The sequence below is a fragment of the Prionailurus viverrinus genome, chromosome E1 (genome assembly GCF_022837055.1).
Source record: "Prionailurus viverrinus isolate Anna chromosome E1, UM_Priviv_1.0, whole genome shotgun sequence".
Taxonomy (NCBI): Eukaryota; Metazoa; Chordata; class Mammalia; order Carnivora; family Felidae; genus Prionailurus; species Prionailurus viverrinus.
Window position 1 is genome coordinate 14,009,465 of NC_062574.1, and position 17,207 is coordinate 14,026,671.

The 17,207-nt window shown below is 52.9% G+C and overlaps 1 protein-coding gene and 1 long non-coding RNA gene across 3 annotated transcripts in view; one reads left to right on the plus strand and one right to left on the minus strand.

Annotated features, from left to right (window-relative positions):
- The window catches only part of RAP1GAP2 (RAP1 GTPase activating protein 2), a 192,707-nt gene extending 190,119 nt beyond the window's left edge, over positions 1-2,588 (minus strand). Inside the window, exon 1 of one of the 2 annotated variants that reach the window (XM_047832813.1) lies at positions 2,487-2,588. In XM_047832813.1, the coding sequence (XP_047688769.1) occupies positions 2,487-2,530 (44 nt within the window). In that variant the 5' untranslated portion in view covers positions 2,531-2,588. Of the gene's footprint in view, positions 1-1,726; positions 1,743-2,486 lie in introns of those variants that run through there. The other variant, XM_047832814.1, reaches the window with a different exon arrangement.
- A 257-nt stretch (positions 2,589-2,845) lies between these two features.
- LOC125151580 (uncharacterized) lies at positions 2,846-16,844 on the plus strand. Its single transcript, XR_007146871.1, has 3 exons — positions 2,846-3,048; positions 11,611-11,726; positions 16,700-16,844. It is a non-coding gene; the product is annotated as an uncharacterized LOC125151580 (long non-coding RNA).
- Positions 16,845-17,207: the final 363 nt, after the last annotated feature.

The following is a 17,207-nucleotide window of genomic DNA, read 5'->3' on the forward strand; positions in this document are numbered from 1 at the left end:
AGGACACGGAGCTGTCATAAGTCAGCACCAAGCCCCTGAGCTAGGAGGTGGGATCCTTTCACTCTGAGTAAACTCCCAGCACCTCTGGATCTCAGTTTCCAGCAGCAAAACAAGCCACACCCCAAAGCTCCTGGCCCAGGTCCCTCCCAGCTTCTTCCCCACTGCATCCGGGGCCCCTTCCACGGAGCCTCCACAACTGGTCCTGAAGGGTCTCATGGGGCCCCCAAACCCTCTAGCATGCAGACACGCCTCCTCTCCCATTCAGCCCACCAGAGCGGGGAGGGTGAATCCAGGAGGCAGAGCCTCCCATTCTGCTGTAATATTTGTAACCCAGAGCTACGGAGCTACCTATGACCCCAACAACAAGCCTTTACATTTTATATTTTCTCAAGGAATCCTTTTTAGTTCTTACGACATCCTGTGCATAAGGTGGAAATCCCCCACTTACACATGGGGAAACTGAGACCCAGAGAGGGGAAGTGTCCCGTCTGAGTTCCTCAACAGGCCAAGGTGGAGCCAGCAGTAGAACCCAGACTTCTGGTGTGGCGCCCTCTCAACCCAACCAGCACAGCACCCAGTGGGTCACAGCAACCCCTGGCCCAGCACCCACATCCACACCTACCCGGCAATCTATCCACAGGGTTCCCACGCTAGGGTGTGGCCCTGGGAGGGCAGAGCCTGTGGCCTTTGCAGGGCCAAGACAGGAGATAGGGCAGTAGCCGTGAAACCGAGGTTTTCTCTTTCAGAAAGCCAAACTCCCAAGGTTCTCCCTGGCGCCTTCTCTCTCCTCCCCACCCCATTCTCTCTCTTCACCTTGTCTGCCGCTGATGCCACTGGCTATCCACCCTGGCATCCAAAGGAGCTTCCAAAATACCGGCCCCTGAGATTCTGTTCGCGGTGTGGAGTGGACCAGGGCTCCAGGAATCTGCACTTTAGTCTCCAAGCCTCCCAGCTGGCAGCCATCTCCAGATGACGGCTGCTCTAACCCTCCAAGCCCACCAGGAAGCCCTGCACCCCCTCAGACTCAATGAGCCCCTATCCAATGCCTGTCGTGGGCAAGAAACACTTCACTTAGTCGTTCCATAAGTGTGTACTGAGCACGTACAACGTGCCACACACAGTTCCTCGTTCTGCTCCACACCTTCCAGAGGAGGGTGGGTCTCAGAGGTACCCTCTCATGGCCTGGGCCCTGTCCTGTAGCGATCCCAGCCAGCCTGACTGGGAAGCACACTAGGTGATTTGGACCCAGACCTCACCCTCGGGACAGGAACCCCTTGGCCCTGCCATCAGGGAGGGCTTGTGAGCAGGCACTAGGCCACACTGTGCCACCTGTAGCATCATGTCATCCTCGCTGTCCCCAACTGCCAAACATGGATCACCCACAACCCCTCCTGCCAGAGGGTGGATGGCAAAGAGCCTCCAGAGAGGAGGAAAAGGGAAGTCAAAAGCCGCACACACACAGAAGCGTAAACAGCCAGAGGAGCAGAACCCACCTCCTCCCAGACCCTGGGCCCCCTCCCTCTGTCCCTCGCCTCTGTGTCCCCCCAATTAGCCCACCAACCTCCACACCAGGACACCCCTGGCCACCCTCCCTGCAGCAGCAGGAATCTTTGACAAGGCCCCAGGTCCACAAGCTGAAAGGAAACCGATAATGAAAACCACTTGACCCCGTTCCCCAGCTGAGGAGAAGCTGCCAGCAGCTGGTAACCATAGACAAGTCTTTGACCTTGGTCTCCCCGTTTTCTGGCCCCCTAGGGAGGAAAGAGCTTCTCCCTTGTCCCAGACAGAAGCTTAGTGGCAAAAGGTGGCCCAGAGGTCCAGGGGAGAAGCGCAAACCCAGCTGCTCCGGCTGGGACAGAGCCGGGATTGGCTGGCCGGGCGGGGGGCGGGACCTGTGCAGATGGGTGTGCCCTGCCTTCTCTACCTTTGCCACAGAGAGGACTGAGCCCAGAGGTCCCCTGTGCAGGAGACGCCCCATCACAACATCACGTACAAAGCGGACACAGGAGGAGTGTGTGGAACACCTGCCCAGACAAGGGCACTCAAAGCGAGAGAAGCCCAGACGTGCACACACACCTGCTCAGAAGCGCCGAGTGCACACGTGGTCACACACACAGCACACCCACCCAGCCAGGCACACACTTCATACCTGGCTGTACAGACTGGGAGCTGCAGACATGCCACACACACATGGGAACAGGCACAGACACAACATTCAGCCACAGCCACGCAGCCTTGTTCACACTGGCTCCAGCTCCAACCCTCCGGACTCCCTAGATCCTACTCCAGGGTGAGTGAGGGAAAGCTTAATGTCTGATACCCCGGCCACCTCCATCCGGCCACGGCATCTGCAATGCACCCTCCTACCCACCCGGATCTCAGGCACAACCTGAGCCCTCTGCTCACACAGGCAGCCCCAGCAGATGCAAGACGTCGCGGCTAGGTTCGCTCCCATCCCTTCAACCGCCGTCCCATCTGTCACCCACCATCCAAAGCCCCCAAAGGAGACACTGCGCTTCCTGCGAAACATGGCTGTGGCCGTGGGGCCCCGGAACCCAGCGATGTCCTCAGGACTGTTGGCAAAAAGGTGACAGTGCAGTGGGGTCAGCAGGGCCACAGGCGTAGGGCGGGACACTGGGTGTGGCACCTCCCCCACTGCCTGCCCCCAACCCCAGCACTTCCTGTGGGCGAGGCCGCGGGGCTGGGAGGTGTGTCCTGCCCTCCAGGAGGCACCAAGGAGGCAGGGGAGGTCGCAGAGGGCAGCTTCCCCATGCCCAGAGGAACCCGCAGCTCCGGAAGGGGCTCGGCTGGCAGATTGCACCACAGCCCGAGTTGGCAGCTCGGTCCCACACAGCCCTGGCTTCTCAGAACCCAAAAGAGGCCGGAGGAGTCCCACAGACGTACCTGTGAGGGAAAGAGCTCGCTGGAAGGCTGGGGAGCCCTTCAGATGGCTCCTCACACCCACTCCCTGCAGCTGCCCAGGATGGGACCTCTGCCTTCCTGCTCCAGCATGGCTCAGCACGCACCAGATAAATCAGCCCCACACAGGTAAGGACACCCGCACACTTGTGGACACGAGTACACGTGCACTGCCATGAGCACAGGGGCACACGCACGTGTGCACATATAGATGCACAGGACCCACAGGTGCACAGGCATGCTCACATAAGTGTCGTTACACACCCACACACACATGCGCACAGGTACCACACATCCACATGCCGGTTCATATAGACTCAACAGAGACACCTGCACATACATCTCATATACACACAACTCCCCGTGACACAGGCTCACATGTGGACACAGACCCACGTGCACACACTCAGACTGCACACACGCCCTCAAGGTACGTTCACATGTACACACGCACAGTCACAGATCTGTGCTTCTCAGACGCCCTCAAGTGCCCAAGCAGAGGTCAGCAGTGGGAAGGTGGCATGTGTGTGCAAGTGTGTTTCTTTCTAGCGGGGAGAAAAAGCTAGCCCTCATCTCTGCATGCACCGATGCCGACCATGCCAGGTATACAGTAGGTGCTCACTAATGACGGCCCACGGAGGGGTGTGGCACATATGCTACCACAGACTAGGTCGGGGGGACACAGGTGGGGACCAGGCCCCTGCCCTGCTCCCCCAAGCAGTGGAGGAAGGGAAATAAAGCTACCGTGGCTGCTGCCACTGGCCTCTCTCACTGGCCCACCCTCCCCACAGTTTCCTGGTTGGGGTCCACTGCCACTCTGGGCACTGGATCTGTGTTGTGGGACCAGAGGGCCACCCCCAGGTCATGGACGAAGGGCACAGGCATTTCTATTTTCTTGACTCTGCTGAAGCAGGGAAGGCTGCATGGGCGGCCGGCGGCACGCTGGATGGGCTGCAGGCTCAGTTCAGGTCTGGGAGTGGCAAGGGTGGGGTCCTTTCCTCTAAGGCAGCAGGCCTCTCAGCAGAAGCCTGGTGGTCCTCAGTTCAGGCCGAATCCTCTGCCCCCACCTTCACCAGGAAAGGAAGGATGCTGTGGTTCACCCTCTGGGCTTGCGTCAGACCACTGGCTTCCCGCTGGATGTCCACTCCGTGCCCAGACCTCTCCCCACACTGCACCCACCCCACAGATGCTCAACAGGCACCATGGACGCCTTGGGTCCTACTCGCCCTGCATCCACTTGGCCTCCCTCTGAGTAAAACAGTTCTGTGCTCCATCCACCCCCAGAGGGAGTACCTGGCCAGCCTGACCAACCAGGGCAACCACAGTAACTAGCTCAAGAGTGGGGCAGGAGAAGTCAGTGGACCCAACAAGACTCACTCCCAGAGCACACCCCTTCTCCTGCCTAGGTTGCTAAACCACAGGATGGAAGCACCACACAGAGGAGGGCAGGGGCAAGAACTGCCACCCAGTGAAGAGGTCAGGTCTTCAGGACATCATCAAATCTCCTGGCGGGGTGCCTGGGTGGCTCTGTCCATTCGGCATCTGACTCTCGGATTCGGCTCAGGTCATGATCTCCCAATTCGTGGGTTCAAGCCCTGGGTCAGGCTCTGCACTGACAGCTCAGAGCCTGGAGCCTGTTACAGATTCTGCGTCTTCCTCTCTGTCTGCCCCTCCCCCACTCATGCTTGCTAGCTTGCATGCGCGCGCGCGCTCTCTCTCTCTCTCTCTCTTTCTTAAATAAATATTTTTTAAAAATTTTTTAAATAGAATTGAATTTCTCTCACTGTCCACTGAGGAAGTCCCAACTAAGAGGGAGAGCCTGATGTGTGTAAGAGTGAAGGTCAGAAACACCCGTGGCTGCTCAGCCTGCTGCCTCACCAACTCTGACTCCAGGCCAAGCAGACGGGCCTGGCCGTCATGCGGGTAACCAACAACACATTTCCTGTTGCAAATTACTTAGTTTTTCATCAATTACAGGGAGTTCACAGTGAACCCATCATGGGAGCACGTGATTTAGTGTGTGAGACAATGAAGTGGGGTTATACCAATAAGCTGGGGCACTTCCGAGTACCCATCATCTAGTCTTATCTGTCCACACGTGTGACCCTGTTTTCCTGTGGTCCATCATCGTATTCTAGGGGAAGAGGCCGCTGAGAGATGCTCTCATGCCGGTCCTCTCAATCTACAGAGATACCCAGGTGAACACCCAGGTAGGAGGCCACAACCCAGTAGGGATGCAGGCCCAGGTGCCAGCATCTGGAGGTCGGCAGGGCGCCCCGGGGAACAGGCAGGGAGGAGCATTTCAAGGTCCCAGCTGCTGCCACCTAGAGGCTGGAATCTCCCACCTGGAGTTCTGGTCTCTTGCATAGTAACACAAAAGACAAGGAGTAATGCAACACTCAGATCCTTGGCCAAGGAGCGGTAATAGCCTGGCTGTGTCAGCAGGAAGGGGCGCAGGACTCACAGCATCCCGGATGTCCCTGAAGCCACTAAGATCTGGGAACCTTGGAGAGTCCAGATGGACCCATGCCTTCCTCAATCCTCAGAGTGAGGGCCTGGAGGAAGAGAGGGAGGTTCCCAGATGGCTTATGTTTTACTCTCTGAGCTCTAGAGGGAGGTGAGAGGCATTCTAGAGCAAGCTTCCACTCTCTTTTCCTCAGCGCCAGTCTCCCAAGCTTTGAAGCCATGTGACTGCCAACACATAACCTAACCTCCGAGGCCTCAGTGTACTCCTCTATGATATGGTGGCTGCCACCAAGCTCACAAGATTATAAATAAATGTAAACACTTAGCACAGGGCTCCCACACCATTATGGGAGCTATTGTAATTATTATCTATTACAATTCCGCCCCCTCCTCCGGTCCCGCTCAGCTTCCTGTCGCCCCTGCTCTGACCCCTCAGTTCCTCTTCCATGTGGGGGTGGGCAGCGAGGGGTCCGAATGCTCTCTGGGAAGGACTGTGAGTCAAGAGAAAAGAGAAGCACCCTGTGAGCCAGGCCCAGCCCTTCTACCCCCACCAAGCAGGCCCAGCTTCCTCCCTGACCTCCGCTGACTCAGATTACGGAGCAGTCAGAGTGGAGACAAGCTATGGGTACAGAGGAGCCAAGGGCAGCGCCTGTATCTGTGAGCGTACTATGGGCCAGCGCTTAGCTCCTTTCGATCTCACGACCACCTCTGAGATGGTAACGCTGCTATCCTCATTTTACAGAGGAGGACGCTGAGGCACAGAAAGGTGAAGGAACTTGACAAAATTTGCCCGGCACAATGGTGGCAGAGCTAGGTCTGATTCCAGAGACCAAGTTATCAGTCACTGTTCTACAAAATGGTCTGCATCGGCAGGTGCCGGTCCCCAGATCAAACTGCCCCTTTGGAACCCGCACAAATGCCCCATTCACACAGGGCCCATGTTACAGACAAGGGAGCCTAAGCACCTGAAAGAAAAGCACAGCTCAACAGCTAAGAGAAGACAAGAATGAAGTCGGAAAGACGAGTGCCCAAGTCTTTCCAACACCAGGCTAAACCGGCTCCTTCTGTCCTCAGGTCGCTCCTTGCCCCGTCCACAGAGCCAACTCTGGGTCACCAAATCACAAGGCCCTGGCTTCTGTGGGGGAGGCCTGTGTGTGTTCCTGGTCCAGCTGGGGAACAAGTCCCAGCCAGAGCCCCAAGCTCAGGACAGAGCTCCGGGGAACCCACCCAGCTCTCTGGGCTTTAGAGGAATGTAGAGTTGAGAAAGCCGGCTGGAGTGGGAGGAGGAGGAAGCCCAAGCCCCTGCCCCTCCACCCGATCTGCAGGCCCTCCGGGGCGGGAGGGAAGGGAGAGACCGTGTGGTTTCCTCTGCTTGGACAGCTCTGTCCTCACAGCCGCTAGTGGGAGCTGAAAGAGGAGACAAGCTCCTTTCCCAGGCTTGGGGACGAGCAGTTACAGGAAGCTCCGGAAACAGATGCCCCTGGAGAAGCCGGCACTAGATCATTTGGCCTAGATCCGCCCCCGCTCCACACGCAGCATGAACTACCAGCACGACGGGGTGGGGCTCAGCTCTCCTCCCACCTCCACCACTAAACCACCTTGAGCAGGTCACAGGCTTTTGGGGGGGCTTCGGTGGAACATTCCTCAAAGGGGAGGCAACATTCACCCCTGCTTCCTTCATAAGCCAGGTGAGGACAAAGAACAGCGGCAGAGAAGGGCATTCTGGTCTCCAGAAAACAGGGTGCAATGGCATTCAGAGCCAGCAAACATGCATCAGTTAGGAATCCACACTTGGGGATCGAGACAAAACGACATCTAACATCTGCCCTTTGATTTACGGTGCACTGATCACTTCCCCACGTGCGCTATCTCTAGGGCCAGACTGAATTTCCCATTGCATGAGTTCTGAAAAGCAAGATGATGACAAAAAAAATTGCAAGACCAGTGCTAGTGAAAAACAGACTCCAAGAGCATGACCCTGAGCCATGACCATGTGGTCTATTCTGATCTGCTCAGTGCTGCCAGCCTACCAAGAGAACTGCAAGCAGAACCTGGCTGGACACTAAAAAGCTATCAAATGTATCACAGCTTAAAATTTCTTGGGGCTCCTGGGTGGCTCAGCTGGTTGGGCGTCCGACTTCAGCTCAGGTGATGATCTCGCGGTCTGTGGGTTCGAGCCCCGTGTCGGGCTCTGTGCTGTCAGCTCGGAGCCTGGAGCCTGCTTCGGATTCCGTGTCTCCTTCTCTGTCTGCCCCTCCCCCACTTGTGCTCTGTCTCTCTCTGTCTCTCAAAAATAAGTAAGTGTAAAAAAACAAACAAAGTTTTTTTTTAAATCTCTTAAATAACGACAAGGTATCACTTTTGCCCATCAGATAGTAAAGGTTAAAAGAAACCCAAAAAATCGTATGTGGATATAAGGTAACAGGCACTCCCATCATTACTGTAGAGATTTGGCAGTATCTATTAAAATTTCAAGTGCACACACCCTTCGGGCCAACAATTTTGTCTTTAGAGACTTAGCCCACATATAAACTCACACCAGTTGACAAGATCCTTGCATACAGATGTTAGTTTTATCGCTGTCTGAAACAGCAAATACAAAACATGAATGACCGTCACCATACTGGAGAAAAAGCATACAATGGGATACAATGGAGCCACTGAAAAGAAGGCAGAATTTATGTGTGTTACTATATAAAGATAACCTAAAAAAGAGTTTAAGAAAAAAAAAAAAGAACAGTTCATCTAACAGGATCTCATTAGTTTAAATAAATACGTAAATTCTTATGCATGCCTAGACAATTTCTGGAATGGAACATAAGCAATGGTCCAAGACTGTTTACCTCTGAGGAAGGGACCAGAACTAGAAATTTGGGGGAGGGGACCTTTCACTTTACGTCCTGTGTGCTGCTTGATTTTTTTTAACCATTAACATGTTATAATTTAAAGAAAAAAATGTTAAATCTATGAATGGTTTGCTCTTAAAAATAAACACACAGGGGCACCTGGGTGGCACAGCGGTTGAGCGTCCGACTTTGGCTCAGGTCTTGATCTCATAGCTCGTGAGTTCGAACCCTGCATCAGGCTCTGTGCTGACAGCTCAGAGCCTGGAGCCTGCTTCAGATTCTGTGCCTCCCTCTCTCTCTGCCCCAACCCACTCGCATTCTGTCTCTATCTCTCTCAAAAATAAATAAACACTAAAAAGTTTTTTTAATAAAAATTAAAAAATAAACAAACAAGAGCAGAAACGGTAGCAGCTACAAAGCCTCATTTCTTTAAAACCTTAAACTATCTGGGGCTCACACTGACACTGATCCGAGTCCTGGGACCATCTCTTCTACCCTGAAGGGAAGTAGGTCTTGCCCCAGAAAGGGCAGGCCAAGATCTCTCTCTCCCTGTCTGACTCCAGATGGTTCTTCCATCCATTCTGCTTTTAGGCAAAGAGTTTGTGCTTTAATCTTGAGAAACCTCAGAGGAGACCAACATACAACTTTGCCGGAGGAAATTTAACAACACAAATCAGAATCCTTACATGCACGCCAAGGGGGCTTCCGAAGTACACATCAAGGCCTGTTTTTGGAACTGGGTGTTGGTTTTAGACGGGTGAGTCAAGTTTATGGACATTCACCCCTACACTTAAAATCTGTGCACTTCTCTACATGTACATTTTCCTTCAATACAGAGGTTTGTTTTTTTCATATGCATGCTTTTTGACCTGGCAACCCTGTTCTCAATTCCACACCATCCCAAGAAGAAAAAAAATCAGAGCCATGCGACAAGTTGTACTTTCCAGAGTCTCCAGCTCATTGTTGCCATAACTACGGAACAATGGAAATGACCTAAATTACCAACAGGGTAGGTTCAAGAAAGATAGCATCTCCCAACAACAGAGTACGTTCCCGCCAATATAAAGTAGGTATAGAAGTACATGTAATGACAAGGGAAGACACTTACGGCATATTTCTGAATGGAATAAAATAGGCTAAATATTATGTTCAGGGCCATATTATTAAGGCGTGAGATTAAGGATCATGATTTTTTCTTCTTTTCTGTTTTCTGAAATAAGCAAGTCTTACGTCTATAATTAGAAAAGCACAATAAACACTACTTAAAATAATAACAAATAATAGGAAGCAAAAAGAGATAAAAAAGGGGACAGGCCCAGGGTTATATATTAGTGGTTTTCAAATGCACAGGGTGTGAGAGTCACCTGCAGTTTAAACTAACATGGGTTCAAACCCCAGCCCTGCTGTTTACCAGCAGTGTGACCTTGGGCAAGTCCCTCAATTTCTCTGTGCCTCAGACCACACCCCTCATCTATAAAATGGGGATAATAATAGTATCTACCTCAGCGGACTGTTGGGAGGGGTAAATGAGCTAATATGCATGAAGCCTTCAGAGGAATGCCTGGCATAGACCTATAGGTGTGTTAGCCAATGCAACTGCTCAAATTCTGACTCCATTGTTCTGGGGAGGGGCCAGGGAACCTGCATGTTTAACAAACTCTCCTGATGACTCTGGCCCAGTGAGAAACACTGGTAGCAAATCCACTACAACACTCCCATTACCTTTGGTGTCCCTGGAGCTTCCTGTGGAAGTCTTGGGCACTAGGAGCTGTCTGAAGGAGATCTCGCTAAAGGAGATCACGGAGCCAGCTCTCTTAGCTCTCACTCCATCCAGCTGGGTCACTCCCGACCCTCCCCTACTGCAGAGCCTCTCCTGAATGGGCTGGAATGTGGGCATCAGCACCCTCTGCAGGCAACTTTGGGTACCACAAAGAAGAAAAGGGAACGTCTTGGGGCGCCTGGGTGGCTCAGCCGGTTGTGTCCCAACTTTTGATTTCGGCTCTGGTCATGATCTCATGGTTTGTGAGTTCGAGCCCCACATCAGGCTCTGCGCTGACAGTGTGGAGCCTGCTTGGTATTCTCTCTCTTTCTCTCTCTCTGTCGCTCTCCTGCTCACATACACACTCTCTCTAAATAAATAAATAAAACTTTAAAAAAAAGAAAAAGAAAAGAGAGCATCTTGCTTGTATTTCTAGAATGGTAGCCATACTTTCCCCTGGCATAAGGGATTGGGGGACACGTGTGGGGGAATTCTATGTCTTGCAGGAGATCAGCAACAACCGTGGGTTCCAGCCCTGGTTCTGACATTGAATAATAGCTATGGAGAAACCACTTTAACGCCCTCTGCATTTTTTTCATCTGTAACAAATAACTGTACCCACTTCTCAAGAATCTCCCACGAACCAGTTATGTCATACTTTTTACTTTATTTAATCCTGGCCTCAACCGTGTCCTCTATCCCGGTGAGGAAATGGAGTCACAGAGAGGTTAAGGAACTTGCCCAAGGTCACAGGGCTGGTAGGTGACAATGGCAGCATTCAAACCAGAGGCCCTGCTTTTAACAAGTCTGCCATTCCTATAGAGAATGAGGGCAGCACTAGATGTGAGCTACCACCAGGCTGGGCCCCCACCAATGCCCAGCCAAGGAGCAGCCCCAAGCTGGGCCAGGATGAGCAAACCTTGGCAAGCTGGGCGAGAGAGCGATCCTTCTGGCAGATGAACAGTGACTCAGGTGGGGGCAGGCTGGGAGGACAGAGAAGAGGCAAGGAGCTCCCTTAAACACTTTTTTTTTTTTAAGCCCTGCAGCTCAAACACAACATGTTCATGATTCATCTCTCATGACTCCCCTGAATGAAGATGGGGGCCCTAGCAGGGTTTGCCCTCCCAGGCACAGAGAAATCCTGCTGGGGTCCCAGCCTTGTTACATCTCCATCAAAACTTGTCCCTTGCCCCTTTGAAGGGAGCAAGGCTAACTTACAATGACATAATAATGGAGACACTCCATCAAGGTCCCCTCTTCTCTCCCCATTACTAGCCCCACCTCAAAAGGGCTCTGAACAGTGAGCTGCCTCCCGTATTCCATGCAAGTGGTGGGAAATTGGAGCTGGATCCTGTAGCTTGGTGAAAGCCTGCACCAACGCTTCACCTGAGGCCGGGAGATCTGTAGGTGGGACTACAGTCACTGCTAAAGAAACAATCCAGTGAAGTACATACTAATGTTGTCCCATTTGACAGATGGAAAAATCGGGGCACAGAGAGACTAAGTAATTTGCTCAAGGTCACGCTCCTAGGAAGGAACTGTGGCAGATTTATTATACTTTCCAAAGACAGCCACACCATCCCATAATATATCCCGCGTCCCACATGCTCTTGTTACCAGGTGACACGGACACCCCTCTACTGAGAGATGGAATCTCCATGCCCTCCTGGATCTGTGTGGATCTGTGAGTCAGGCAGAAGCAATGCCGCATCGTTTCCAAGGCTGGATAAGAAAAGGTAAAACGGGTTCCTGGGTGGCTTGGTGGGTTAAGTGTCCGACTTTGGCTCAGGTCATGATCTCACGGTGAGATCGAGCCCCACATCAGGCTCTGTGCTGACAGCTCAGAGCCTGAAGCCTGCTTCAGATTCTGTCTCCATCTCTCTGCCCCTCCCCTGCTCATGCTCGCTCTCTCGCTCTCTCTCTCCCTCTCTCTCAAATATAAAAAATTTTTTTAGAAAAAAATTTTTAATTAAAAAGATAAACTAGCTTCTGCTGGCTCTCTCTTGGGGTCCTTGCCCCTTAACCCAGCCACCATGCTGTAAGGAAGCCCGAACTAGCACACAGGGAGATGGCCTGGGTGACAAGAAGACAGAGCAAAGGGAGAGGCCCCTGTGGTGAGGACTGAGTCCTCAAGCCAACAGCCAGCTTTAAATGCCAGACATGAGCCACCGAGCCTTCAGACCATTCCATCCCCTAGTCTTTGAAACACCCCAGAGGATGACCGCAGAGCAGACAGAAGTATCCCTGCCAGGCCCCGCCCAAACTGCAAATTCCTGAGCAAAATAAATGTCACCACTGTTTTAAGCCATAAGCTTCTGGGCAGTTTATTACGCAGTAGAAATAACCGGAATAGCTGGTGATAGAGCCAGAAGTGGAACCCAGTGAGCTGGCTCCAGAGCCTGTGCCCCTAGTCACTCTGCCATGGTCTCTGCTGTGTGAGAGACAGCAACAGAGGAGGGGTTTGGAGCTTGGGCCTTGAGTCACACATATCTTCATATATTCATTCATTCATTCATTCATTCATTCATTCATTCACTCAGTGCTTGTTTATTGCACCCTGGGATATTGTGATTCATAGGAAATACACATTTGGTCTTCGTCTACAGTTCCTGGCTCACAGCTCCCCAAACCCTTGTAGTTTCAGAAGTGCGGAGCCTGATAAAGGTGTCTTGTTATGTGAATGAGGTGACTTTTAGAAGCACCTAGGGGTGGAAGCCGGTTGCCAAGAGAACCAATCACATGATTAGAAGGCCAGACCTCTCTCTCAGACCTCCAAAGAGGGAAGAGGGGCTGGGGTTGATTCAATCACCAATGGCTAATGATTTAATCAATTGGGGCTATGTAATGAAGCCTCCATAAAAACACACAGGACCGGGTTGGGAGTGCTTCCAGGCTGGTGGAAGAATGGGGACAGTGGCGCCCTCTCCCCACATGCTGCCCCACAACCTCTTCCATCTGCCTGCTCCTGAGTTATATCCTTTCATGATAAACCAGCGATCTAGTAAGTAAAAGGTTTCTCTGAGTGCTGTGAGCCGCTCTAGCAAATTGCCCCAACGGGGGGAGGAGGAGGAGGAGGTCCTGGGAACCTCTGATTTATAGCCAGTCGGTCAGAAGCGCTGGTAACAACCTGGGCTTGGGACTAGTACCTTGTCCGACTGAATCCTCACCAGTGGAATCTGATATGATCTCCAGGTAAATCGCATCAGAATTGAGTTGAATTCTCAGACACCCTATTGGTGTCCAAAAATTGTTTGGTTACACGTGTGGGAAAAACCACGTCCCCCCTTAACACACACACACAATAGAACTGGTGTCAGAAAAGCAATTTACTTCCATACTGTGTTCCAAGCTCTCTGCTAATGCTGAGGATATATCGGTGAACAAGACAGATCCCTGCCCTGGGGGGCCTGGGAGGGAGGAGGTGAAAGATAAAAGAGGGATAACTTTACACAGGTATTTACGACAGGTTGATATGATCCAAAGGCGACCAGGTGGGTGGGGAGCCCTGTCTGGAGAGCGTGATCTGGGACAGCCTCCCTGCAGGGGAAACAGCAAGGATGTGAAAATCCAGCTTTGTGAAGAGTGAACAGAATGGCAGCAACTATCAAGAACAGACCTGGGTTACATCCTGGCTCCACTACTTACTAGCTGTGTGATCTTGTGGAAGTGACCCAGCCTCTCTGAGCCTCCACTTCCTCATAAAATGGGGATGCTTCCAGAACCCACCTCACAGAATTGCTCTGAGGAGCCCATGAGCTAATACATGCACAGTGTGCAGTCCAGGGCCTGGCACAGGAGGAACTCCATATATACAAGTGACTGTGGTGACAGGAATTACTTGAGGCCAAGGTCCCCAAACGGAATGCCCAGAGCCCCCAGAGACCACTCTGCTCCCTGTTGGAAACTGCTAGCCACAGCTACCAGGGAAGAGAGCATGAACAGTGGGGGTTGGGGGCCCCTCCCATGGCTGCACTGATACCCAGGCCTCTGAGGGGGTAGTCAAGTGTAAGGGGTGCACACATACTTCCCTGAAGCACACTGACACATACAGCTAAGCTTCTGCCCACCCCCTGTGGCCATTCCTGACTCATATCCTCAAACTAGGGCTTACCCACCTGCCACCCTGAGCTCAGAGTTCAAAGGATGGGGCCCTGGTTATCTCTCCCCAGGCCCTGCCCCAAAGGCAGTGGGCACCCACACAGCCAGTGGGGGAGAGGCAACTTCCTCAAAACAGAGGGAGGGAGGGACAGGGACAGGAAGCCTGGAGAGAAGGCAGAACTGGGGAGGGCAGAAGACTCAGGGGCCCCAGGTAGGGCCAGGAAATCCCAGTGGGGTCAAGTATCACCTGCCATCAGACAGGCACACCCTTTAGGACTCTGGAAAGCACCTAGTGGGTGGCCAACACACATCCCCAGAGGAAAGAACACCAGCAAACAGCACACAACAATGCACACAGGACATACTCAGAGGACTCACACCCTCCACAGATATGCACCCTCCACAGATGTGCACACACGTACAGGCACATCTCACTGTGCCTGGCGGCCTGTCACTCCCCTCCTGCTCTTGCTCACTACCAGTCATCTAGTCAGCAGGGTCCCCCAGGTGCCCATGCCTGCTGCCATCTGCTGGCCCAGACCTTTCAGGGCCCAGTCGGCACACCCAGCATAATCCAGGAAGGAGGCTGCCAGCCCTGGATCTGACCTAGGGAAGGGGGTGGGAAACCACCTGGCCCTCAGAGCAAGCTGCAAGTCAAGACCTTATCATGGGCAGGGCCAGGGACTCAGCACAGCCTGGTTTCAGGCCAGGTCCCCCAAAAGCACAAGCCTTGCCTTGGTGTCCCATCTGCCTTGGGAGCCCCCATGGCTGCTTTACATCTTGAGCAGGTTGAAAGGAGCCCTGAAGGGTTGTGGCAAGCAGAGCAAAAGAAAAAAAAACAAAAAATAAAAACTAAGTGCAGCACGGCAGGCTAAGATCAGACATGAAGCAGAACTTCCCACTGGAGAAGCACCAAAGCACTGAAACAGAGGTGTGGACCAGAAGAGTGTCATCTGACTCCATTTAGAATTCCTCTTTAAAAAGGGAGGAGATGGATAGACATCACTGTTTGTTTTTTTACTAAAATTATTAAAAACAAAAAGAGTCCCAAATTGCAGAGGTCAGAGGAATCTTGAAATGGCTGTAAATGAAGACAGTGGCTGCTGAACAGCACCAGCCTAGGCTGGTGTGACCTTGCCTACAGGCAACAGACGGGCACAGTGACCTTTTATTGCCAGCCTGAGCTGGCTGTGCATGAGCAGGAGGCGGCTAGACAACTTCCCCACGGTGTGACCTCTCCTGAGGGGGTAGCACATTGCTTGGAGATGGCAGAGGGTAGGGAGGCCAGGGCCACCATGGTACAGGCCTCGGCAGAGGCACATCCTCGACAGGACCAAGTGTTTGCAGTCAGCATCTCCCCTCCAAAGCAGGTGGTGGCCTGGGAGGGGCTGGTAGCCACTCCGGAGAAAGGGAGAACGAGGATCCCGAGTCTCGATGCTGTACTCTGATATACGATGCCAGCCGGGCCTACGCCCTTGGACCCCCACCTCATCCTCAAAAACGGTCGTCCCCTTCTCTCACGCCACCCCATCACTTTCCCAGAGGCCCAGCCTGTCCCTGCCATCCCAGCCACCCAGGCTGCCCACCTTGCCCTACCTTGCCCATGGTTCCTCCTCATTCTTGGCCACTCTCCCTTCCCTTCCTGCCCTCCGTTTTCTCTCGCCCTCCTCCACCTCCTGCGCTGAACTCCCTCCCCACCGACAGGGGCCCAGACCAATGCCCACAACCATCTGCCAACTCCAAATGCCAGCACCCGCCCTCCCGCCACTACTCTTTCAAGCACCGCTCCCCTCACCACCCACCCCCCCCCTCACTGCCAGAGACAAGCAAGAGCAGCCGGCCCAGGGGCAAGGCACTGCTGGCTCAAATTCACAGAACGTGAAACAGAACGTTTCAGGGGATGTGGAAGACTGGGCCACAGCTCCAGGAGGAACTGACCAGCTCAAATGTCTGGCCCTGGAGCCTCAGATCCTATGGCCAAAGGTGAGGGGGGCTGTCATTAGAAGTCACTGAATCCTGCCTCCTCCTCCACTTGAGTGAATGAATATCCGAGCCACCCACAATGTGCTGTCTTCCCGATTATACAGAAATACAATGTTTAAGGGCCCATCGCCATGTTCAAAATTTTCATAAATGTCTCATTTAACATTTACAACCCCTGATACGGAAACTGAAGCTCTGAGAAGTTAGGTAATTTGCGCAAGGTCAGGCGGTGTGCTGAACGTATGCCACTTCAGCCCTCTCTGCCCCACTTCTTACTCCAGCCACGTCAGCAACGACCAGCTCCCCGCAGACTTTGAGCAGCGGCATTCGGTCCACCTGGCAAAACTTCACCTAGGGTGGCATGGGGCCTTCTTTGAGATGCAGTGTGGGGCGCCCACGAGAACCCAGTGGGGCCTCACGCGTGGGCAGCCTGCAAACAGGTGGGAGTTAATGTCCACCAAACCACTCTGTCCAGTGGGGAACAGAGCTGATGGATGAACGCTTCCCTATTTCTCTCCCCAGCAGGGCAGTTCTGAAACGCATTCCCTAAGGCTCCTCAGGAGACTGCCCAGGGCAGAGTGGTGGTAATAAAAATAATGTATCCTTGTCTTTTTTTTTTTTTTTAAAGTAAGCACCATGCCCAACGTAGGTCTTGAATTCATGACTCCGAGATCAAGAGTTTCATGCTCCACTGAATCAGCCAGCCAGCCATCTTTCGTCTTTTCCCCTTCATGCCCTTTGCCCCACCCTTGTTCCCCAAGACCACTTCTCAAATAAACCACCACACACAAGCCTTTCTCTCAGCCTCTGCTTTGGGGGAACACAGGTGGAGACAGAGAGTGGTAGTGCTGGGACTTAAACCCAGGTCTGAGTAACAACAGAGCCTTTATGCTTAACCAGATGCTGCCACCACCAGGGGGCCCATCCACACCAGGGGGCCCTTTTCCTCAAGGCTGAAGTCATTCTGAACCACAGTGGCTCAGCCACACTTGATCCAGACGAGGTATGGGAAACAGGGAGCAGAGGGTATGAGGGCACCTGCAGCAGGTACGTCCTCTCTGGAACTGAAGCCACCTCTACCAAATTGCCTCAACACCCTGGGTTGAGCAGGAATCCCAGCCAGATGTGCCCTGGTC